A 26414-nucleotide genomic window follows, 5' to 3' on the forward strand; every position below is an offset into this window, starting at 1 on the left:
CCATTTTATTCATCAGAGACAGTTATCAGAACCCCAATGTGTTGTCAGAGAAAGGTTAGGTAAAAAAAAGATGACCCCCATATCGATGTGAATATATTCTGTAAAGTTTCAGGAAAGGACACCCTACACAGTGCCTAAATTGTATTTTAGTAAATTTTTGAAAGCTGATAAGCAACATAATAAAATTACTATTTCTGCTTAAAGTCAAAGTGAAAGATTAAGAACTTCTGTTCAGCGAAGATTGTAATTTCAAGAAAAGTTCAATGAAAATATTTTGCTAATTTAATTTTGAGAAAAATGTGATTTGGAGAAAGATGTAAATTTTCTGTAAATTAATTTGACTGTATGCTATTTAGTCCTAGCCTTTGATATTCGATGTAATTGTATATAATGCTGTCAAAGTTTAGATATTTGGTTAACTGAGAATAACAAAGTTTGATTAACAGTGTCGTGATAGTTAAAGATTCAGATTTTGTTTGCAATAAGAACCGTAAAATATGCTCAGGAGAAATTTTAGGTTCTTAAGGGGTGTGTGATGTTGCGAGTTAATACACGATAACAATTATTGCAGTAAGCTACATTGCAGTACAGCCTGCAGTATTGTAGCCAGAGGCTGTGAAGGAGACCGCAAGTTGTGTCCTACCTATGAGTCATATACACCTGCTGTTACTGCAGCGTGAGAACGGCTCCTGTGTCACTTGGAGCGACTGTATGTTCATGCCACCTATGATATTAAATATTATTCAATAATTTTCAAAATGGGTACACTACCTTCTGTTATTCAGGAGAAGATTGTATAAAAATTTCAACATTGTAACTATCATAGTTTCGGAGGAAAAAAATTATTAAAAAAAAGTCAAAAATTGACACTTAGGGAACTAAATTCAGTTTGAAAATATAATAGTTTAACTTTTGGTATAATTCGAAAATATAAACAGAACACTCAGTGTGCAGAATTAATTAACTAGGATTTTCATATTCTAACTTTATTTTTCGTTTTCGTAATATAAAAATCAGACAAAATTATTGTGTCTAATATTGCTGTGGGAATAAATGTGAGTAAATGAGAGAGTGTATGTTGGACATTCGTCAGATTTATATGTTGCATTATATACTGTCTTAAGTAACCTGCAAGAGTTACATGAGCCTGTAATGGGAAAATGATGTTAGGGAACTTACCTACTTTGCTGATGACATATATCTAGGTGTGATTGCTATCATAACAGAGCAGCCAGAAAGTCAGCTGAAGTAAAATCTGTATCTAAAGAATATTTCCAAAATTACTGCCTTTTGTTTTTGTTTATTAAACATTACTTTAATATTTATATGTCAGAATGACATAAATTCATCTGTGTATAAGGATTGGTGCAGGCCAGTTTTGGTGTATGATCATGAGCAAGCATTCTGATTGGCAGCAAGTATGATCAGCCAATCAGAACTGAGGTGGTTCTTGCTAGTTACCTGATAGTTACACTGGGAGTGAGTCTGCAAGAAGAGGAGTCGCTCGCTAGCTTTGAACGCGGACGGTCATGTTACTAGTGCGAGTCAAAATAATGTGTAAATTGAAGAAATATTTCCTTCTCACGTCCAGATTGCATGGCCATAATAGCAGTTGCATTTACGGACAGTTTTGTGAAGTTTGGAAATTTTGGAATTGTTTTGTTGGTAACATATTTGTGTGTGAAAATTTGGCCTTCATAGCATCCACTGAGCATTTTTGGTGAGCAATTTCTCTTTTAGAAATTCACAAGAAGGACTGAATGTAATAACTCAAATTAGTGGTGAAATTAATGACTGTAAAACAATGTTTAATTCGGGTTGGGTATGGACAGGTTTTTGGCTGCTGTGCGTATGAAATGTGTGTGTGAATTGTTAACTGGAAGAAAATAGCCAATAGTTTAAATGTGGACTGGATAGTACCGTTTCTTTAGTTATAAGGACAATAAAAACATTTTTGTGTGAAAAATTTGGACATTATTTTCCAGAAGCTAATCCATTTTCTTACTGCCCGATAAAACTGAATGACAGATTTTCTACAGATCTTTCTTTCATTACTAGAGTTGCATGGCCTAAGTAATTGTAGATGTTAGATGGTGTTTTTTTATCAACGCTGCTTTTACATCATTTTGCAAGTATCTAAGTTGTCGAGTGAAGGGACATTGATCAGATGTTGTTCTGAGGTAGGTGAATTTTAATGTGCAGCCTGCACAGACAACAAAACCCTGCCCCACGGCAAGGACAGAAATGGTCTAAGAACTGAGCCCTGTTGAACTCCTCTGAAAACTAGCATATTTAATTTACTATTTTTGACCAAGACTATTGATTTCTGTTGAATATGTAGCTAGTGATTGGAGACAGTTCTACCTTGCTTAAAATTACATAAGATCTTTCTCCTTTTTTCCTTCCATGTCTCTATTTTCTTTTATTTGTACTTAATTATGTTCTGCCTTTCTGGACCATCATCAGTGAGTATTTACGTAGTGTCTGCAAATTTCACTTTAAATAAATCCCAAAAGCAATTAAACTATGTTAGGAAGATTGCACTCTAATGTTCCAACAATAACTAGATCATTGACTCGGACTGGATTTAAACCCTGTTCCTTCTCCCAGTTTAGCCTCTTAACCACAAGAGAATTGTCATTATAAATGAGGAATGCCACAGGGCCTAAAACTGTAAGTAGTTGTACATCAGTGACCCCACAGTAATGAAGTTTTATTTACTTACACAGAAGTTGTACATTGTATATTACCAAAATCACTTGGTTTTTCCACGATGGGCAATCTGTCTTGGACAACAATTTCAATAGTTTGTATAGATGCCTCTGGCAACAATGCTGTCCAGGTATCATGTGTGCACATGATCATAAAGGTGTCAAAAGTCACGTGTCTCACACTATTGGCAAAATGGCCTAGGAATACTAGCAGTAATGCAGGCCAGATCAGACATCACTTCTCCAACCCCACTAAATGCTTAGTGGCAGAGGACCCTTGATTGTACTGTGCAGGAAAGATTGTGAACATGGTAGTGGGTGGATTGGGTAACGCAAGAAGTGTAAGAAATAACACATTTTTGTTGAAAGAACACTCTACTAGGCATTACAGAATAATGATAAAATGGAATGGGTGACGTTCTTGATATATTGCATTGTTCATTATTTTTCCCAATGAGTACCAGAGATGTAATGTCATTTTAGACTATATCATCCTAAATGACAATGGTATTTATTTTTGTTTTGCACTTGAGTCTCTACAATTGTGTGTGTGTCCCTTCTTTCTACTGCGAACACTGACACACAGTTGACATCTTAAATCCAATTTACTTGGAATAGCTATCTAGGCTTCATCACATTCATAATATGCTAGCCACCAGCTCAGCCTACATATAATTAGCCACAATGTAGTAACTACTGAGTGGTCTAGAAATTGAAATACTTGGGAACTGCCATCACTCTCACTTGCAACAGGATATACAATTACAGTATTATGCAAGTTACCAAGCATTTTGGAATCTGCAGGTGTAATAATCTTCAAAATGGGGGACAATAAAGAGCCTACCCAACCAAAATCCTACATATTCTTTGTGATATAAATGTTCTTGTGAAATGTTTGAAAATGTGCAAATTACAAAGCTTCATATGGAATGGATAATACTCCACATGGCTTTAAAAATTGGAAATGCACTGAAGATGCAACTAATCACATTTTAGAGTTGCCCATGATTCCCAAGCCCAATGTGTTGTTGCAATTGTGAACAATATACCTGGTGCCTTTCAAATTCTTGGTGGCTTGCTTTATTTGTGAGCTGAGTCATCTTAAGTGTCCGGGTCTAGACTACTGAGCACATAGAGCAGTTACTCTGCCATGTAGCAATAGCAATCTGACAAAAGCAGTCACTAAAGAATGCACACCTTGAGCCTCCATCCTGGGACATCAATCTGAAACCTCTTTACAACAGCCAACAATAATAACTCAAAGCACTGGGTGTAACTTTGTATGTTGATGATATCTTGCTGCTACTACCCAAAGCGATTACAAAAAACTTTTTCACCAGGCCCAAAGCAAGTCTACTGACTACTAGTAGTAGTAGTAGTAGTACTAGTAGTAGAAGTAGTACTCAAATAGTTCTCAGTTGATGTCACAAGGCTGAGTGCACTCCTTACCAGGCCTCCCAACAAGAAAGAATACTTGGCAATACTGTAGCCAAAGTATTAGCAGACTACAACTAAAAACAAACATGAAAGTTTTTGCTGAACATGGTGTAAACTATATAAACTTTAAATTGCACCTCAGAAAGCAGTTAAATTGCTTCTTAAGATATTATCCTTAGATATGCAGATGTCACAAACGTAGTTGTAATTACTGATCATCAGAAACTTTACATTTATTATCAGTCCTTGAGAATATATCCGCATCTACATACATAGTCTGCAAGTCACTGTATGGTGCATTGTGGAGGGTACCACATACCGTTACTTGTCAAAACCTTTCCTGTTCCACATGCAAATAGAGTGAAGGAAAAATGACTATCTATAATCCTCCACATGAGCCCTAATTTCTCTTATCTTACGTTCTTGTCCTCAAGTGAAATGTACATTGGCAGCAAAGAAGTGATCTGCATTCAGCTGCATGTTCTCTAAATTTCCAAAATAGTACTTCATGAGAAGGGCATAGTCTTCCCTCCGGGGATTCCCATTTGAGTTCACAAAGCATTTCTGAAATACTTTTCTGCTGACCAACCTATCGGTAACAAACCTAGCAGAGTATGCCACTGAACTTCTTAAATGTCTTCCTTCAATCCAACCTGGTGGGGATCAGGAACACTCGAGCAGTACTCAAGAAAGGGCCGCACTAGCATTCCATATTTAGTCTCCTTTATAGATAAGCTACACTTTCCCAAAATTCTCCCAATAAAACAAAGTCAAGATTTTGCCTTCCCGACTACCAGCCTGACATGCTCATTCCATTTCATATCGCACTGCAACGTTACAGCAAGATATTTAATTATTGTGACCATGTTAAGTAACACATTAACAACGCCGTATTCGAACATTACAGGGTTGTTTTTCCTACACCTCTCCATTAACTTACATTTTTACATGTTTAGAGCAAGCTGCCATTCATTGCCCCAACTAGAAATTCTGTCTATGTCATCCAAGTTTATATCCCTTTACAGTCATTCAATGATGACTGTGTATTGGGTACTGGATTACATTATAAAATTATGTAAGCAGAAGTATCAAGGATAGTGTTCTAATACATACTTCTTTATTTACGGGTTTCATTTGCCAACACATGAGCACGCAAATTTGTGTTGTAGTTATATCAGTATACAATATTGTAGAATCTAATACACGGCTTTATTCAGTAGTGCAGTATTTCACCCCCAACCTATGCAATATCATTGTTCATTACTATTCCATCTCTGCCACCAAATCCTTCCCCCACACGCTTGCAAATATGTAACAGACACATGTCATCATACACCCCTGGAGCTGTTTGGTTTCCTGGTTTTCTATATGGTATAACTTATGTGACATGTGCATTTTTGTGTGAAGACAAAATAAAATGATTAGGATAGCATAAACATCCGGCCCCTGAACAAATAAAATCTCCAACCCAGCTGAGAATTGAACCAAGAACCCTGCAATGTAGAGGTAGTGACACAAACCACTAGACCACAAGTTACAGGCTCATAACCCTGTAGAAGACCTGGTTGCAATACCTGTCCCATGCATCCTCCCACTACCACCTACTGCAGTCGTGTCACAGGCACTTCCCATTCCATCAAAAACAAGACCACCTGTGAAAGCAGCCACTTAGTCTGTCCACTCAGCTCCAACTACTGTCTGTTTGCACAAACTGCCATCAGCAAATAGCCACCGGCATGCAGCCAAACACATTGTGTTTGACTTTAATGGCCATTAGTGTCTTCATAACTAACTTTTTTGAAACGCACCAGACCCTGGCTCTATCCCCTTCCCTGCTCTGATCCCAACCTCACCCTCACAACCCCAGCTCACCTGCGTAGTCCTTTCCCTTTCTCTGCCCCCCCCCCCCCCCCCTCCTCCCCAACCTCACTTCCAGCACAGCTCTCCCAATGCTGCTCCTGGCAGAGCTCACCATCTTGTTCCCCATCACACCCCTGCATGCTCCCACAGTCAGCACTGCACTACAGTATTTTCCCCCACCCTTGCTTTGCTACTTCTCCCCACCACACACCACTTCAGTGAACTCCCAGTACCCTTCCCAGCCACTGATAGTCACACCAGTGGGGCCACAGTACCTGGAGACAACAGTGGCCATGTGTGAGTGAGTGTGGTTCTTTTATTTTACTTTCATCTGATGAAGGGCTGTCCAACAGCTCAGAAATGTCCAACAGCTCAGAAATGTCCAACAGCTCAGAAATGTCCAACACTATTTTTGAATGTCACTGTCTGCTTTTCAGTGCCTCCTCTGTGGGCAAGTAACAGTCTATCCTAATTCATATTTTTATGTGAATTATTTATTACTTCTATCATAATATGTTCTGAAAAAATTTTCATCCATATTAATCACCTACATTCTAGACCATTAACGAAGGCATATAAATAAATACACAAAAAAAACGTAAGATTAGTGACATAAAAAGTTCATCGTGTTTTAACTCAAAGTGGCAGCTAAAGTCTTTCCTGAGCCTAAGTAGTTTTTGTAAGCAGTGCACTTCAAGTTAAGTGTTACACAGTATAGCTTATGAATGTTGAAGAAAACCATGTAGTGGTCTTGGGCTGACTGGTACAATGTTGCCTAGGTTAGAATTAAAGCAAAGCTTGTTAGGTCAAAAAAAAGTATATTAACACTGCTATGTGAATGATTTTAGCGAAACAATATATGCTTCAAATGTTGCTTTGGGAGCCTGCTTACATCAGCAGTGGTTGGGCAACAGAAAACTAAGTGCTTATGTGATTGGATTTGTTAGGGCGAGGCAGTATACACTCGTGAAAGAGTGCACTCAGTTTTAGAACAGGAGGCATTTGTAAGTGTCTGAGCATTTAAGAAATTTCATTACTAGCTGGCCAGTCATCATTCTAGTTTCTTTACTGACCACTTACTTCCCTGATGTTATTTTCTACATGCTCAAGTGAATTGGCTGGCTTTGTTGTTTCACTTATATAGTTTTGAAATTGTACATACAAACTGTTGCCAAAACGCAATCATAGATCTGCTGTTAAGATAATCAAAGGAACTTTATGCAAATACCAAAGCTGGCAGAGACTTTCCACCGTAAAAAGATAGATAAAATTGGTTTGCTTGTAAGAGTGTGGCACGGCATGGTTAGAAATGACAGAACGGCTAAGAAATTAGCAATCAAGAAATAATCAACATGCATTATTTCCTTGAAGATGGAGTACTGTTTTTCAGCAGAACAGTAAATAATATTGAATGGAATTACAAGCAAAAGATGGAAAAGTCACTGAATAAGACAGAAGTGATTTCTGGTATTCCCTAAGATAGTGTCACTGGCCTTCTACTATTCCTTACCCATATAAATGATGTATGATACAATCTGAGCAGCTGTCTTAGGTTATTTGCAGATGATGCTATCATTTATCTTCTAGTAAAGTCATTACAGGATCAAAACAAATTGCAAACAGATCTAGGAAAGATATCTGTATGGTGTAAAAATTGGCAAATGACCCTAAATAATTAAAAGTGTGAGGTCATTCACATGAGTGCTAAAAGGCATTCGCTAAACTTCGTTTACTCGATAAGTCAGTCAAATCAAAAGGTTGTAAATTCAAGTAATATCTAGGAATTACAATTACAAACAAAACTGGAAAAAACACATACAAAATGTTGTGAGGAAGTTGAACCAAAGACTGAATTTTATTGGAAGAAAACTTAGAAAGATTCGACAGATCTACTAAAGAGACAGGCTACATTACACTTCTCCATACCCTTTCAGAGTACTGCTGTGCAGTATGGAATCCTTACCAGACAGGATTAGCAGAGTACAACAAGAAAGTTCAAGAAGATCAGCACCTTTTGTATTATGAAGGAACAGGGGACAGAGTGTAACTGACATGATACAGGATTTGGGGTGGACATCTTTAAAACAAAGGCATTTTTTGCTGTGGCTGAATCTTCTCGCAAAATTTCCATCACCATCTTAATCCTCCGAATGCGAAAATATTTTGTTGGTGCCAACCTACATAGGAAGAAATGATTATCATAATAAAATAAGAGAAATCAGAGCTTGCATGCAAAGATATAGGTGTTCATTTTTTTCTGTACACTGTTTGAGATTGGAATAATAGAGAATTATTGTGAAGGTGGTTCAATGAACCCTCTACCAGGCACTTGGTTGTGATTTGCAGAGTATCAATATAGATGTAGAAGTGAATGAAGAAACACTGGTTTGGTGCAGATTTCATGTGGGATCTTTTTAACGTGGAAGATGCAAAATCCATCTATGACTTCAGTGTTCTGTCAAAATCAAAAATTATTTGTAAAGAAACATAAGTGGTGCCCTGATTAGGATGTTGAAGGATGGATATTGGAAGTCACTAATCGAGATGAGAGAGTGAAATGGACTGAATTTTGGTTATATTCCGATAGTACAGGCTACAGATGGATCACCTAAGGTGGTATAGAGGATGACTGCCAGGTGGTCAAATAAAATAAAGAAATAGGAAGCGTGGGAGGAATCCATTCACATTTGTGGTATATGGTAGTCTGTCCTGTAGAACAGAGTCAGAGACTGGTGACCTAAGCTATCCAGTCTGTTGAAAAGTAAAAGGTGTCTGCTCTGTAAGAAGACTCAAGCACAAGAATGTGTGTACCTACCCTCTGCCATCCATGATGCAGCCAGCAACCGCACACATAACATGTTTCTTATTGGTTGCCTGGGTGGCTTGTATAGCTAGGTTTACCACTAAAGGAGGAAAGGGTGGTGTGATACTGCTGAAACAGGTCATAATAGGCACTGCACAGATATAAGAAGTGGAGCTGGGAAAGTGTTTGAAAGGTGTGGCTGATAATTCAAAATAAAATTTTGTATAATAATCCTAAATATGTTCAGACTGACTAACCATCCTCCAAAGATGCATGTACAAAGGAGGTGCCTGTATCAAATATTGCCAACCAAAGACTTCAAAGGTAGTTGCAATTTATGTGGTCCTTTGCCATGAAAGTGAGGTGAACATTCCTACTTTATAATCATGGTGTGGTCATCCAAGACTGGACATGATTTAAAGCTTACTAGATTTGATGCAACTGATTCAGCAAATTTGCAAACATGTAATACCTCTATAACAAGAACTATTTGACAGTATTCTTGACAATATTCTGTCTCAAAACATGGATAGTTATCTATTTAGTATTCTTAAGGTAGACTACTTTGGTAGCTAAACAATAAGCATATTTCAATAGTATATGCAAAGTATAGCTTTTTATGGTATTAATATGAATATGGATGGCAATTTTTGATTCAATGACATGAAAATACACCCCCATATGATTAAACCCAACAAGCTATGAAATAAAGCAAGAAAATATACACAAAAATAATTTATCCATGCACCCTTGGGTTGAAACTAAATATCTGAAAAAGAAAAACTAAGCAGAAAGGTTACAAAAATCCTGCTGGCTGTCAACAAAAATGCTACATCAATACCCCTTGCATTGGAGAAACGGCATAAACTTTTAAGGAGGCTTATTCAACTGTGATTTCTTCTATAACACTTTGTTTGCTTAAAAACTTCACATCTGTTCCCATAATGGATTACTTCGATTAGTTGCATGATTTCTATTTTTTGTGTCAATTGGCACAACTGCAGGTGAACTAAATGCATTTCTCAGGGCCAATATATGACTAGATGAATGTGGAAAACCTCCCAAAACAATCCTCAAATTGACTGATGGAATTAACTTTTAGCAGCTTAGGGCTGCACCAAGGTAATCTCCTTCTCTGCAGTTTCTCATATTATTGTGCAGTATGCAAATGCCTACTCTACCAGGCACAGTTATTTCTGTGGCAGCTTACACATGTCACATGAAAATGATGTTTTCTTTTTTGCTACTGATGTGTTTAGAATCAAGTATAGATGTACAAAACCTGCAACATAGCACGACTGTGTTCTCACAGGTGTACTACCACAGCTCTGTCATGGTAGACTGAACATAGGCTCAGCAAGTCATCATTGGTTTTAATTTTCCACAGCCAAGTGGTAAACTAATCTTGTGACTATGCTGTGCATCAGGTGGAAGAGGCATGCTTAAGATGACTGGGGAGAGCTGACTAGCATTATACTGCTGTCATGTTTGTGTGTTGGGAATTGGCAACAAAATCCTTGCCCAGGGTATTAGACCAGCTCCTATGGGCAGCTTGGTAATGAATGAACATATAGCCTTCATAAAAAGACCGAATACTCTATTTTGGGCACAGTTCAGAACCCAACAAAAATGCAAAAACAAGTTGAGAGTGGGAACATTAAATGTAATAACCTTGACAGGAAAGACTCACAAGATTGGATACATGATGAAGAGGAGAAAGATTCATATCCTTGGATTGAGTGATACCACATGGAAGGGAAAAAACTCTAAATTACTGAGAGGTGGGTACAAATTATACTGGCAGGGTCACAACAGAGAGGCAAAAAATGGAATGGGATTTGTGTTTCGCAAAGACATTGACCCAGTTACTGATATGAGCTTTGTTAAGTGAAAGGATAATTAGAGCAAGAGTGAATTTTAAAAAGAATAGTTTTGCTGTACTCCAAGTGTACACACCTCAGCAAGGGTGCAGTGAGGAAGAAAAAACAAAAGTCCTTGAAGAACTGGAAGACCAAGTAAGAGAAGATAATATTATGATAATTGGGGATCTGAATGCTCAGATTGGCATGGATAGAAATGGATATGAGGTGGTGATGGGCCCTTTTGGATACGGAAGACAAAATGTTGAAGGTGAAGAAATTCTAAATCTGTGCATAAGGAATCATCTGTTAGTGAAGAATACATTTTTCAAGAAACAAGATAGCCATAAGATTATTAGATATGGCTGGGGTGGCAAATCTAAGACAGTTATAGACTATATATTAACAGACAAATTAATTGGAGGAAAAGTAAGGGACTCTAAAGTCATACCAAGTGAGTACTTAGACAGTGACCACAGGTAACTAGTGGCTGATCTAAATTATAAGATGAAGAGTTTGAATACTGTATGAAGAATGCCAAAAATTAAGGAGTGGAAGTTGAAAGAAGAAGAAAATATGAAAAGTTTCCAAAATCTAGTAGCACAAAAATTGCCACAAACTGAAAGCAGTAGTGTAGAGGAAGGGTGGAACCTATTTAAAACATCAATAGTTAACAGTTAACAACAGTTAACAGTGCTGTGGAGATATGCAGCAAAACAAAGAGTAAAGTGAAAGACAAAGAAACTAGTTGGTGGAATGATATGGTAAAAGACGCAATTTAAAAAATGTAATATGGCAAAGAAAAATATGGAGTTTGAAAAAAGAAATCAGAACCAGGGGCTCGTGCCAAAAGATGAACACAAGGTGACAACAGTGGAGAAGGATTACTGACAAAAGAAACTCCAAGCAAAGAGAATTGTGAAAGAAGAAAAGGAGAAAAGTTGGGAAATATTCACCCAGAAACTAGAGTAGGCTAGCAAAGGGAACCAAAAACTGCTATATGGGTTATTGAAAAGTAAAAGATCTGATGGAGAAGACATAAAAGTGATTGAATCAAAGGATTGGCATATTATCAGGGGCATGGAAGGTATCAGAGAAGAGATGAAGAATTATTTTGAAATCTTACTGAATGGGGAAGGTTCACAACAAAGTGACACCAAAGTCACTGAATTAGAGGAGGAGCAGGATCCAATCTCTTGGTTAGAAACTGAGAATTCCGTGAGACAGATGAAAAGTGGGAAGGCGGCTGGAGTAGATGAGCTGACAGTGGATATGATTAAAGCCACAGGAATCCATGGAATACAATGGTTACAGTGGGTGCTGGGGGTGAAATGGAAAGAAAACAAAGTGCCAGATGAATGGAAAAAAGGAATTATAATACTACTGTTCAAGAAAGGTAGTAGAAAGAAATGCACCAACTGCCAAAGAATCACACTGTTATCACACTGCCTTAAGAAAATGGAAAAGGTCATAGATAGTTGAAAATTCTAGAACAGCAATTAGAGGAACAGCAGCATGGGTTCAGAAGTAATAGGGGAACAATATATCTCATTTTCTCCCTCCATCAGTTAATGGAGAAGTATTGGAAAAAAAGAAAGGACTTGATAGTAGTATTCGTGCATTTGTAACAAGCATATGACAGTGTACCAAGGGATAAAAGATGGGAACACTTGAGAAAACAATGTTCCTGATTCATTAATTAAAAAAGTCCAGATGCTGTACAGTCGTCGTGAGAACATAAGTAGGAGTCTTCATTACACTTATGGACACAATCATGAAAGAAATCAAGGAAGAAGAAAATGAAGATCTCAATGCTTTTGCTTTTGCTGATGACATCGCCATTTGGGGAGAGACGGAAATGGAAATTCAAAGGATACTAGATTACTGGAACACAACATTTTAAAAAGTCAAGTTAACTGAGAGTAGGAACAAGACAGTGGCAATGAAGATGAGCAGGACACCCACACCCTGTAATATCATTCTGGAGGGGGAGAAGGTTGAATATGTGAAAAGCTTCAATTACCTGGGTAGCATCATATCACATGATGGAAGTTCCAAGCTAGAAGTCTTAAACAGAATAACAAAAGGATCTAGCTTCTTCCACCAGGTACAAAATCTAGCCTTGGACAAGGAAGTCCCTCTAAGAGCCAAACAGACCATGTATAAAACTTATCTCCTGCTGATCATGATGTATAGTCTAGAGGCCTGTGTCATAAATAAGAGACAATAAAGTCAAATACAAGCATGTGAAATGAAGTTCCTTAGATCAGCTCTACCAAAACCTATGAGAGACAGAGTCAGGAATAATTATGTAAGGAGATACCTGTAGGTGACATTGACTACAGAGGAGAGGATGGGCACTTTGAGATTGGTGTGGTTTGGTCATGTGAAGCAAATACACCCGACTCCAACTCCACACCAGTATTTGGAGATGGAGGTGCCAGGAAGAAGACCAATTGGGTGGCCTAAAAAGAGATGGACAGACCAGGTTAAGGAAGATCTCAAGAGGAGAGGAATAACATGGGATGTAAGGAGATACCTGTAGGTGACATTGACTACAGAGGAGAGGATGGGCACTTTGAGATTGGTGTGGTTTGGTCATGTGAAGCAAATACACCCGACTCCAACTCCACACCAGTATTTGGAGATGGAGGTGCCAGGAAGAAGACCAATTGGGTGGCCTAAAAAGAGATGGACAGACCAGGTTAAGGAAGATCTCAAGAGGAGAGGAATAACATGGGATGTAAGGAGATACCTGTAGGTGACATTGACTACAGAGGAGAGGATGGGCACTTTGAGATTGGTGTGGTTTGGTCATGTGAAGCAAATACACCCGACTCCAACTCCACACCAGTATTTGGAGATGGAGGTGCCAGGAAGAAGACCAATTGGGTGGCCTAAAAAGAGATGGACAGACCAGGTTAAGGAAGATCTCAAGAGGAGAGGAATAACATGGGATGTAGTGGAGAGGGAAAAACTATACCAGGACAGAAATCAGTGGAGGCATTTCGTTCACCAAGTTCCTACCCAGCTCACTGGAAGGAAATCCTGATGACAGCAACAACAACAAGAGAGATGGGGAGAAGTCAAGCTATGAGGACATGCTGCAAGTCATACCTAGATAGCTCACTCGGTTAAGAGTATTGCCCGAAAAAAGCTAGTCCCCAGTTTCGAGTTCCAATTTGGCACACAAATTTAATCTGCCAGGAAGTCTCACAACAGTGCACATTTCACAGCATGCTGAGTGCAAACTCTTTCTGTCAGTTACACTATCACATAATAATCGTCAACAGGAGTGAAACGGAAAAATTTCTGGAAACTCAATCTGGCTCAGAATAAGCAGTATTTTGACTTGGGGGGGGGATTCTGAATTTTAAAATGGGGACTTAATGTTGTTTAAAAAGTATTCATCCCAAATGAGTGTTAGATGCAATAAAACCTGGGAGTTTTTGTACATTGGTCCTTCTAGTATCATCTGGATTTAGACTTCAAGAAGGTGCTCGCAGAGTCATAACAAAACAGACAGTATTAAGTGTAATTTACATACCAAGTTGTTTCATTGCTGAATTAAACATACTGTACACAATGCTTTCAATTAGCTGAAGTATTTATGTATGCCTCAGTCCTTTGTGTGGTATCCATATGGTGAAGGACAGTGGGCCTGTTACATACCAGTATTTTACTATGTACACTAGTGTAGTCATTTGCCTTACTAAGAAACTCTTTGGTTTTTAAAGTGAGATCTTGGAAATTTGCATCTTTTGCATTTGAGGTTATTTTACATAACTATGTAGTCAACTTCTTTGCTAGTACAGAAATATAAGTGTAATAGACAAACATCTACTGATAGTGCTGTGAAAGACATGTTATCAGACACCAGTTGTGATGTAGCAAAGCTAAGCAATACGTACAAAAATAAATTTGTATTTACTGTAAAAAGTTAGAAAAAGACAATGTTGCTTATTTTAAGCTTTTCACAACATAATGAATAATAAATGAAAATTTGGGATGAATAGTCATGCAAACTCAATGTTTTTCAGATATTTTACCCATGTATTTTCCTGCCATTCACTCTGTGGACAGCCAGAAGACAGGTCCTTCAAATGTCACTGTAAAAGCTGGAGTTTGCATGACTGCATGCCCCAAATTTCAAGGATTAAATATGAAGCTTTTAATTCTTGGCCTCGCCACCAAGAAAGGGAAAGGATGAAGAATGTCAGTTCATAAATTTCTCCAACTAAGATATCAAAATATTGAAATATTTTTCTGACATATGATATTTACCTAGTTGATTCCACTAACCTACGAGCAAATGCTGCAAAGGCATAACAGTCATATTGAATCTGCTCAACAGCTGCTGAAAAGCAAGCTTCATATATTCCAATATATATAAAGGATACAATCATAGAATAATAGTTTACTACAGTGGACCCAAGTGCCAGAACAGAAATGATTTTTCTCAGTAATGTGTAGTCAACACAGAATGAACAGCCTCCTATTTTGCAGTCACATTAAGATAACAAATCGACTGCAATGAGAGAATGATAAATATTTTAATGGAGACTTCAAAACTTCGTGAAGGCAGAGCAGTATTAAAGGTTACTAACTGAACTGAAGGAGAATTAATATTCCAGAATAATATTTTCACTCTGCAGCGGAGTGTGTGCTGATATGAAACTTTCCTGGCAGATTAAAACTGTGTGCCGGACCGAGACTCGAACTCGGGGCCTTTGCCTTTCGCGGGCAAGTGCTCTACCAACTGAGCTACCCAAGCACGACTCATGCCCCATCCTCACAGCTTTACTTTTGCCAGTACCTCGTGTCCTACCTTCCAAACTTCACAGAAGCTCTCCTGCGAATCTTGCAGAACCAGCACTTTTGAAAGAAAGGATATTGCGGAGACATGGCTTAACCACAGCCTGGGGGATGTTTCCAGAATGAGATTTTCACTCTGCAGCGGAGTGTGCGTTGATATGAAACTTTCCTGGCAGATTAAAACTGTGTGCCGGACCGAGACTCGAACTCTGGACCTTTGCCTTTCACGGGCAAGTGCTCTACCAACTGAGCTACCCAAGCAAGACTCACGCCCCGTCCTCAGAGCTTTACTTCTGCCAGTACCTCATCTCCTACCTTCCAAACTTAACAGAAGCTTAATATTAGTTTTCCTTTGTTGTGTAATAATGCTAATCTATCCTTTAAGCAAAAGTCATTGGACAAATGCTCTTAAAATTTCAGCTGAAAATTGCTATTTCAGCTGTGAAAGATTCCAATTTATTACAAGGAAGAAAGATTAGGTTTCAATGTTATGTAGATTTGAAGGCCATTAGAGATGGATCAAAAGTCAGGCAATAGGAGATGGTCAAAAAAATTGACTGCGAACTTCTCAAAGGGGCTGTCCCTGAATTTACTGTAAATGATTTAGAGTAACAATGTAAAATTAAAATTTAGTTGGTCAGACAGCATCTGGAACAGTTTCATATAAAAAAAATCAAATTACAATAATACCTTTGATGTTTTAGTGTTCATTAGATTTTGGAAAGTAATCAATATTTATTTTTATACTTCACTTACAATTAAATTAAAAAAAATGTAGAACTGAGGCAGGTTACTAAATGGTGTTAGAAACTTTTTAAATATCAACAAAGTTGCTGAATATTCTCGGGACAAATATATCAGGAATAGTGAAATACATGCGGACTACTGAGGCACTGCTGGGACAACTGTCTCCTGATACTGAAAATTAAACAGTGAGAAACAGACAAATAGAAAGCAATGACAGAAGTATAGTCAGTCTGAATGTTTGTTTGAACACAACAGTGTTTCAATATTCTTGGCCGCATAGGTGTTTTAAACAATGTTACTGGAAATAAAACATTGCATTTTAAATACATGCGTGACATTAACATGAACTGATTATTTTTTAAAAGCTATTATTCTACATGGACGCTATGACTGTTCAAATAAGGATAAAATTATATTGACTCCACTCGCGGGGAGCTGAAATTACACCCAATGCTGAGGACTCGAACATCCGACGGGGGGTAGCCGCGCGAACCGTGGCAATGCGCCCAACACCGCGCGGCTACTCCGAGCGGGGGAACAGGATTATTTCCACGTCATACTGTAAGACTATAATTCCTTTTTTCGAATGTAAGCATCTTCCTTTTTTATTTAGGGGCTTACTTATACTTCGATCAAATACAGTGCAGTTATGATTATTTAGTAATGTTCCAGGATAGACCTGTCATATCTTCACACATCCTTGTCATTAAGCCACAATAAAATTGTTTTGCTCACCTAAGTGACAACCAAGATTTGGGGCATCTCCAATAATTGAGAAAGGTAGAAGAAACGCGTTTCTTTCCTCCCATTCTGATCTTAAGTTATCTATTCTACTGTGCCCCAACGAATCCATATCGCGTGCACGGCGAACGTTTGACATAGAATGAGTGTCGATTCTCTGATGCATTAGATATTTCCGTATGACGTATTGTAAATAAGCATACTATCTTCGCTGGCGCCAGTGTAATATATCTTTAGCAGACATACGATCCACTATTTCCTTTAGGTATTATGTGCTACTGAATTAAAGCTATAGCGAGATCTCAAACACACTCTTTCTTATGCCATTAAAGTCTGGCGACCCATTACGAATTAACGACGCTGAAACGCCGATCGTCACGCACATTTGTTACGTCAGTTGCGCGCAAAGTGGTACGGACTATTGTTTCCTCCTACAGATTTCAAATTTAATTTAGATACTCCTGCAGATGTGAAAGGTAAACTAGATACGCTGCAGTTATCATTTGCTCTCTGAAAATATTTATTGTACACACCTCGAAAATTTATCGAATTACTGTCTGTGTCACTATGAAATCGTCAATAAAATATGCAGATTCAGAAATCATCAAGTTTCAAAGCACACAAAGAATTCCAAATACGAAATAAGGAAGTGTGGGAACACCATTACATTTCATATAGGTAGTTATACTAGGGAACGACGGAAGTGATGACTGGAGGGGCAAGTTTAGATGGTCTTTCCCCGACCTTTCCTACACATTTCCCTCCTGGGTGGCCTCACTGTGCACAGTTCGGAAGCCTTCGGCCGGCGCGAGCCCTACCCAGCAGACTATGCCATGAAGTAGTATTGTCTGAAACATGGAAGAACAATACATTAAGGCGCCCATTTGAAAATTATATAATAATCTAAATCGTCAGACAGCACATTGGATAAACATAGCCAGAAACGCGCTATGACTTTTTTTTAAATATACAGGTTGCAAAACTATACGTCACGAAATTTTTCACAAGATACTGTAGTGTAACAGTAGCCACCCCAAAGTTAATATATTCTTGTGTGATTCAGTCAAATAGAATATTACTATCCAACTGTTGGATTATAAATCCATTTCAGTTTTGATTAGTGAACATTTAAGCATTCCTTAGCTCTGCATTTTAGTTCTAAGCTCATATTAGAAAGTATAAAAATGTGTTTTCTTCGCCACAAGTAACACCTATATACAAGCCAGTGTAGATTTTTGGGGGGTATAGAAGAAAGAGGAAAGGACTGATTTGTGAAGGGAAATGAACAAGAAACACAACGTTCAGTGTTATTTACTGCTGTTTCATTGTCTTGCTCTGAACACTCATTATCCAAGTAGTCATTTGAAGCAGTGACAGAGCTTTCGACTAAATTTTCTCAGATACTTTCGTTCAGAAAGTCATTTCTTTCTTACAGATTTTCAATGTAATGTGTGCACTTGGGTCAGTCTGCCACCGTGACATGATCAAAGACTACCTCAAGGAAATTCTGAATATCTTCCATTCCGAATGTGCAATTTCTGGGTGTTGCCCATACATTTTCTATTGGGTTGTATGGGCAGCGATAAGAGTGGCAACCTCATGACATTGTGGCACATTTCTGTTGCTCAGTTGTCAAGTTAAAATTGATTATAAAGATGCTTGTGGAACCTGACTTCTTCCAACATCTCCACTTTCTTATAGCAGCCCAAAATACTTTTCTCTTCAGCCACTGTGCGTTACCTACCTTTTCCCTGTATCTGAACTATGAATTTGCTCCTTTTTTTATTGGATTACAACAGGTATTATCCATGACGATCACACAGTCGCATTCTAAAACCACATAATAAATTATAAATCTAAAAACCAATTTTGAATAGATCACATTTCATTTCTTCATTATAATCGCTGGATTACCAGAATGTAAATATTAGATTTGCACTTTTGATGATTCCATATTCAGATGATCCTGAATGACAAGCAGTAAATTTGCCTCCTTTGCCAGTCAGTACATACAAAAAGCCTTTTGAATTCTGGCAGATGTGCTGTCTGGCGTGATTTTGATAAATCCAGGTCTCATCAAGATAAATCGTAGGGTAATGATGATTTTCTTTTCTGATGTTGTATATTTTTCACTGAAAAGATACCCTAGTTGTTACACTATCGAATCTCTCCAATAGAATGCATCTTTTATAGTTGCATTTTCTGTATAGTACCTGAATTCCATTCGAATGGTGGCCCTCTGTGAAAGCAGTCTTGTCATGAAAAGTATCTTCAACCTTTTGCCTCATAGAATACTCAATACAGTACTGTCAACAACATTTTACACGAAACTGTCCAAATCAGTGGCAGGTCTTCTGACACTAAGCATAATGCTGCCGCTAATTTTGGGCATTATTCAGCAAGAAGCAGCTCCCTTGCAGCTACATGTAAAGCAAGTAGGCAGACACAGAGTTGCTGACAAGCAAATCTGTTTGTACACCACAAGGTGGCTGGGCTGAGGTTGCACATTTGTGGTGACACTGCAGAAAGGCTCTGCATGGCATGCGGAGTATTTACACACCATTGAGACATGAAGGTAATAATCTGTACGTCCCTGGAAGCAAAGTATCAGTACAACAACCTTAATATTAATCACAAAAAACACCCTCTGATTCTCAGACAGTTATGTGCAGTCTGACAGCAGTCTCTGCAACACTGGGTCCACACAAGTCTGCATCACGATATGGGCCAGCCAGCGGTTGACAATGGTGTGGCAGCCATCTCCACCAGACCAGTTCACAGTTCTAAGCCAGCACCTTTGGACTTTGAGCGATAATGGATGAGCCATCTGCAGGCTCCATGGTAGCAACCGAGCTTTTGCTTTGGAGGGCAGTGCGTTGCAGGGCAGCACTGTCATCATTTATCTGCTCCAGGTCGAGTTCCCAATCTGGTAGCGATGGATGTTTGTAAGTATCCAGTGGATATTCACAATGATGGCTCATCTCACTCAGGACCACATAGTGCTATCTCAGGCACACACTGCTGAGTGGAGTAAACAGTGTCAGGACAAAGACACCAAATGGCCATCATGCTGCCACGACCTTCCAACGTCAATGGCACATACACATGCCGACAAGGGGCGCATCAGGGGGCATAGCAGCACTTCAGCATTGTAGCTGAAAACTAAATAAAATCTGTTATACATTGCAGTGAGGTATCTTTGGCCATCACCACTGCCTCCACAACCAGCCACAGGTCTGAAGTATTTTGGTATCAGTGGATCTCATCAGTCAATTGGTGCCAGCACAGTCGACCTCCATGCAGCACGGCATTAAAACAACAGCTTGCAGTTTCGTCAGAGGGATGAATGGGCAGACTGTCGAATTTTGTAGTTGTTTTCCTTGTTTTATGTGTGGAGAGGATAGAATATAAGCAAGTGATGCACAGGGATGTGAGGGCTACGTTTGTGCAGACAGGGGAATTGCCTGATTTTTTGCAATAACATTGTAATATAAAGGAGCATTATTTACAACCCATAAGATGTGGTCAATGTAATTTTCCAGGAACTTTGAACAGAGTCAGCGCAGTATTTTGTGTTAATAGGCATTGGTTCTGGCAGGTGACTAATCTGTGTACAGAATCAAGATGGATGAAGTTAAGGCATAAGATGTGAGTGTGTGTTTTTTATATATGGCCTTTTATGAATGATTATGTATTCCTTAGTGTGCACTGGATATTAATATTCTGCAATGAAAGAGTCCCAGATGCAGGTTGTTACTAGTTCAGAAGCAGTTCAAGAAATGGTTAATGAAATGGCGCAATTGAGAGCAGAGCATACAGATTTGCATAACAGCTTGCAGCTAGGCGCGAATTACCTGAGCAACCTATTCCTTTATTAGATTCAACCACAGACAGTTTGAACATGCCGTTCTCTGGAAAGTCGACTGATGACTTAACGTCTTTTTTGAATGACCCACAATTGACAGCTAGCACTGGGGTGGTCACAGGACTAGTTATTACAGGTGACGAAGTTACTGTTGCTAGGGGAAACCAAGACATATGTCAGATGTACAGAGGGATTAAGAGATACGGGGACATTTGATGGATTCAAAAATTAGGCCTGCTACAAAAGTGCACAACGCAAAACGGTGCAACTTTGTTTCCTGCGCATTTGGGTAGTCTGTCAAAGAAGCATAATGAATTGGTAGAGAATTTTGTGGACAGAAAATGGAAAAAAGTATATGCTGATGTAGAAATTAGAGGAGAGTAACCAAGGTAAATAGAGTCATATTCCATGATGCAGGACACGTGGCACTGGAGGCATTTTTAAGGGTCTTGCCGCCTGATATGTCAAGAAGAATGACAACAGGTACCCCAAAGGACTTACACTGTGCAGTAACAGGACTGAGGGATAAGAGAGCTGCTAGTGTGTGCTGTTATAGATGTGGGAGGACAGAACATGTACAGAGTCAATGTCGCCAACCTCAGTGTATTAGATGTGGTGTGGTTAGTCATCATCTATGTGGCTGTAGAAAAGGTAAGGCGAAGCAGGGGACGATTAAGTAGGTATTTGTTGCAAAAGGAAATCCTAGGTCTGCTGCACAGAGTATGCATGTAGAGGCATAATGTAGTATAGTGGGAATACTGAAGGACAGGAAACACAAGTTTTTATTGGACATCATGGGTCAGAGAAGATTAAACCCTCCACACTATAATTTACATTACACTGGTGATAGTGATGTGGAAGCTTTGTGTTTAACAATGGTAGATTTTCGGTTTGGGGTACAGCATTTTAGTCAATGCATAGAAGTCACGCCCTGGGTGAGTAATAGATACTGCATGATCTTAGGATAGACTTTATGATAATGCAGTCGGGTTGACGGAGGAGATAGAGAAGATCCAAAGAAGAGCGGCGCGTTTCGTCACTGGGTTATTTGGTAACCGTGATAGCGTTACGGAGATGTTTAATAAACTCAAGTGGCAGACTCTGCAAGACAGGCGCTCTGCATCGCGGTGTAGCTTGCTCGCCAGGTTTCGAGAGGGTGCGTTTCTGGATGAGGTATCGAATATATTGCTTCCCACTACTTATACTTCCCGAGGAGATCACGAATGTAAAATTAGAGAGATTAGAGCGCGCACGGAGGCTTTCAGACAGTCGTTCTTCCCGCGAACCATACGCGACTGGAACAGGAAAGGGAGGTAATGACAGTGGCACGTAAAGTGCCCTCCGCCACACACCGTTGGGTGGCTTGCGGAGTATCAATGTAGATGTAGATGTAGATGCCAAAATGTGTGTGATATGTAGTTGAATTTATGGGAACAATATTCCAGCTAGGGAGACGGTTGCCAGTGAGGCACAGATGCAAGGCTCATCAATCTGCAGTGGTGAACCACTTGATCTGTGGTCAACAACGCTGAGGATTAATTCACATGTTATTTATTGAGCCTCAAGGCACTAGAAAGTTGGTCTGAGTGAATGTGGTACCAGAATGGCCTGTTAATGCATTGTGCTTTGTAGAACTACTTGCAGAAAATGATGTATTAGACACATCACATTGCTTTATAAGAAGCATTGTACACATGAGGGATGAGTTGGATGGAAAAGTAGTGTCCATGAATTTAGACAATTTCGGAACCAATAGAGTAGAGCTCATCAGAGGAATGTTGGCAGCTAATTTGGAAGTCCTGGGTGACATTGATACGGAGCCAGTCAGTGTGCACTGAGGTAGTGCAGAAACCACCAGTAAAACTGCATTGCATAGGATGGTGGAGAATCTTTGAGGTACAGATAGATTGAGTATGGAAAAATCATTGTTTGAATTTGAGGATTTGTTTTTCTCTTGGAAGGGTTTTACAAGCAACACCTGTAACATAGCATCGTATTTCTACAGGAACTGAGTCATTAGTATATTATAATTCACTGTATGCTGCGACATTCGCAACCAGCATTAAAAGAATTCATTGATCAACAGCTAACAGTTGGGAGAACAGAGGAAAGCACTAGTCCATGGGGTACAGACATGGTGGTTGTACCAAAGAACTCACTAGATGGGACTAAAAGATACAAATTCTGTTGTGACTATAGACATCTTAACTGCAGAACTGTGACAAATGCACAACCAATCCCAAAAACCCTGAAACTATTGACAATTTGGGACAGTGAAAAATACTTCTGTACCTCCAATCAGATAGAGATCCCTCTGGAAACAGCATTGTTGGTCCCCTGGCGCCATTTGGTTTAAAGAGCACTTGGCCAATGTTCCAGCATGTGCTGGATAGAGTGCTGAACTGACTGAAACCTAACCAGTGCATGGTATACCGAGATGATATAATTATTTTCAAATAGAACATGGCAGAGCATATGCAACCACTTACACAACTTATAAAGGCACATTTGCATGCCGAGCGTGAGTTTCCGCGGAAACGCGAAATACTAATTAAATAAATAATCAGTGACAAATAAATAAAGCCTATGGCACACAACTGCAGCGCTGTGTCGCTGATAAAACAAAAGCACAATTACGTTACTCTTATGTTTGATTAAGAAAGAGAGCTCTGGTTGAAGTGGTGCGAGAAGCACGTATTTTATTTTATTGTCTGGCACACCGCCATATTTCATGTTATAGAAGAATACTGCGAGTTGCAACCACACTAGGCACTCGATTCTGTAAAGAATTTATATTTATAAAAGTAAGTAGGATTATGAACTGTAGGCTTATTCATTGAATATATCTGATTTAACTAACTGTGTAACTTTTTTATGTTTAGTAGACAATCACCTCTGTACGACGTATTGGCATGGCTGGCAAATTATTGTAATATTGAGATTTAGATTATGAGTCCGCACCTACCGCAGCAGTCTTTGGAAACGATTTAATTACGAAGTCCGATTATTCAGTTTTATTTCACGGTCAACTACGAGTAACATTGCCTTTACGAAAAAGCCATTGTCAAGCGTCTGATACCGAATAATTAAACGTCCACTTCCAGATAAGCATATACAATTGCAATCACAATCACCATCATACAGATAGAATAATTAACATATTTAAATAACAATATATTTTTATTTATTTATTTTATTTATTTTATATTGGCGACTGTGTGTCGGACTTGTTATTTTGTCATTTGTTACATTGTTCTCTTTGTTTCATGTAAAAAATCAACTTTCTGGACCTGGACGTCAATGTATGAGAGATAACAAAATCTGAAGATATTTTCCAATTCTGAAATTTTGCGGGAAGACGCAATGAAACTTCCAGCAAAATAAGGTAAGACGCAGCACTTTGCATTAGCAGGCTTGACCAGACGTATAATTCAGTGTATTAGCTTTTCAGTAAATTCTGTAGTGTTTCTTTTCTGCATAACAGTTTCAGTGATAAATTTCATTCTCAGTACTTTTCCCTAAACAATAACGTATGCAACAATACCAATACACGAGTGTACAATATGGCCTACTTCTGTACGATATCATGTAACATGGCCAGCAGCCATTACCAATAATCTCAAATTCAGTTTATATTTTTAAATTAACAGACAGCCATTCTTGCTACGAGCGATTCATGCTCAACTACATTTTATTTTAAAATCAGTGTCAAAAATTTTCTTGAAACATATATCACGTGTGGCATGGTAATAACTAGAAAACAATATGCAAAAATGGAACAGCAAGGACGTACTATTCAGACGCAATCCGACACGGACGTGAGACAAGTGTTAGAAAATGACTTTACGACAGCAACCGGTAGTGACGATTCATCAAACATTGACGCAAGTGTTGACGAAAATTTTGACGATAAGCCGTCCACTACAAAAATTTCAAAATCTCAATCAGAGCCCATGTTAATGCATGACGTCACGTCTAATGACGCGGCGGGGGCAGAGACCTTGCAAACGGTAAACATTGCCGACATGTTACAAATGCTAATGAAACAAAACGCAGAAAACATGGCAACCTTAAAGGCACAATTAGAGACACAAAATGAACAGTTAAAAACACAAAATGACGAAATCAAATCTGATCTCATAGCAATCAAGATAGGTAATGACACTTTGTGTAAGCGTGTGGAACTTATAGACGCCACACTGACCAAACAGATGACCGAACTCAGTACTAAATTTTCCCAGCTCAATACGAGACAAGAAAAGACTACAACTGACGTAGCACTTTTACAGACACAAGTAAAAAACCTTAATGTCACGTGTGAAGTTCTTACTGAACAAATTCAAACATATCCTTCAGTACATGACAACCTTGAAAAACGAATTACTGACGTACAGAATAAATTTGACAATGTTGAACAACACCTTACTGACATCTTACAATCTGATGCCACTGCTCATTTTCAAAATATTAATAAAGAATTTCATGATTGGGTTGAGAACAAAGACAAACATTTTGATAGATGCTTACGTGAAAATTTACCAACAATTGTGCACGACTCCGTAGCGCAATACATTACTGATAACAAACAGCTGATCAGTGACGCAGTACAATCCGTCACTGCACCCATGAGACAATTCACCGATCAACTACAGTCTGAATGTAACGAAAATATCAGTCAAAATGTACAGTTCAGAAACCAATATACATTCGAGTATGATACACACATTCCGCACACGACAAATACACAAGGACAAAACACACCACGACTACAACACATACCACGATGTGGAAACACAAACACAAGCTATTATCATGGTAAACCACAGCAACATTATCGTAATTACTCGCCAGCTGAACATACCAGTAATTACAGTGGAATAAATCCATATCACAATGCGAAGGAAGATGAAAGCTTAATGAAACACAGGCAATTTCAGATTTTTATCCCAGAAAAACGAACCATTCATCCGGTGATTTTTCTTAAATCTTTTAGTAACGCATTTCCACGCACTTGGAGTGACCGGAAAAAGATTTCATATATTGTCGGTTACATCCAAGGCGATGCAGCTGTCTGGGCATACAGTCAAGCTGACGTATGTACCACGTACAGTGAGTTTGAGCGTGCTTTTCTGAACAAATTCTTGTCGCAATCCGTCCAGGAGCGACTCAGAAGACAAATTTTAGAACCTGAAACTTTTAACAGTAAAAATGGTAACTTACGCAGATATTTTGAAAAATACTTGAACATGGGACATTTTTTAGACGAACCAGTCGCAACGCGTGATATACTCCGTGCGTTGAAGGCCAAATTGCCTTTCAACATTAAAGAAAAACTCCTACATATCCCGGATGACGATTCAGATTATTTTTTAACAGCTTTAGATTCGGTTGACATGTTACTTGAAGATCAGCGCTTCGCGCGGCAAAACAGCAGCCACAATGTTTACACTAGTGGTATGCAAAACATGCAGGCTTGCCAACACAATTCTGGCGCGCCCACAGTTGGATACGCGGTACAACAAAAACAGCAAACTCACATGCCGTCTCAGTACGGAAATCAAAATCAACACGCGTAT

General features: G+C 38.8%; 1 protein-coding gene across 2 annotated transcripts in view; it reads right to left on the reverse strand.

Moving 5' to 3' along the window:
• The window catches only part of LOC124711923 (deoxyribose-phosphate aldolase), a 202971-nt gene extending 185852 nt beyond the window's left edge, over window positions 1-17119 (reverse strand). For both annotated transcript variants that reach the window (XR_007005542.1, XM_047242180.1), the window contains exon 1: window positions 16968-17119. Coding sequence is in view for 1 of the 2 variants with exons in the window: in XM_047242180.1 (XP_047098136.1) it covers window positions 16968-17112 (145 nt within the window). In the remaining variant the exon portion in view is untranslated. The remainder of the gene's footprint in view (window positions 1-16967) is intronic.
• Between the last annotated feature and the right edge of the window lie 9295 nt (window positions 17120-26414).

Source organism: Schistocerca piceifrons, chromosome 8 (genome assembly GCF_021461385.2).
Source record: "Schistocerca piceifrons isolate TAMUIC-IGC-003096 chromosome 8, iqSchPice1.1, whole genome shotgun sequence".
In the NCBI taxonomy this organism is placed as follows: Eukaryota; Metazoa; Arthropoda; class Insecta; order Orthoptera; family Acrididae; genus Schistocerca; species Schistocerca piceifrons.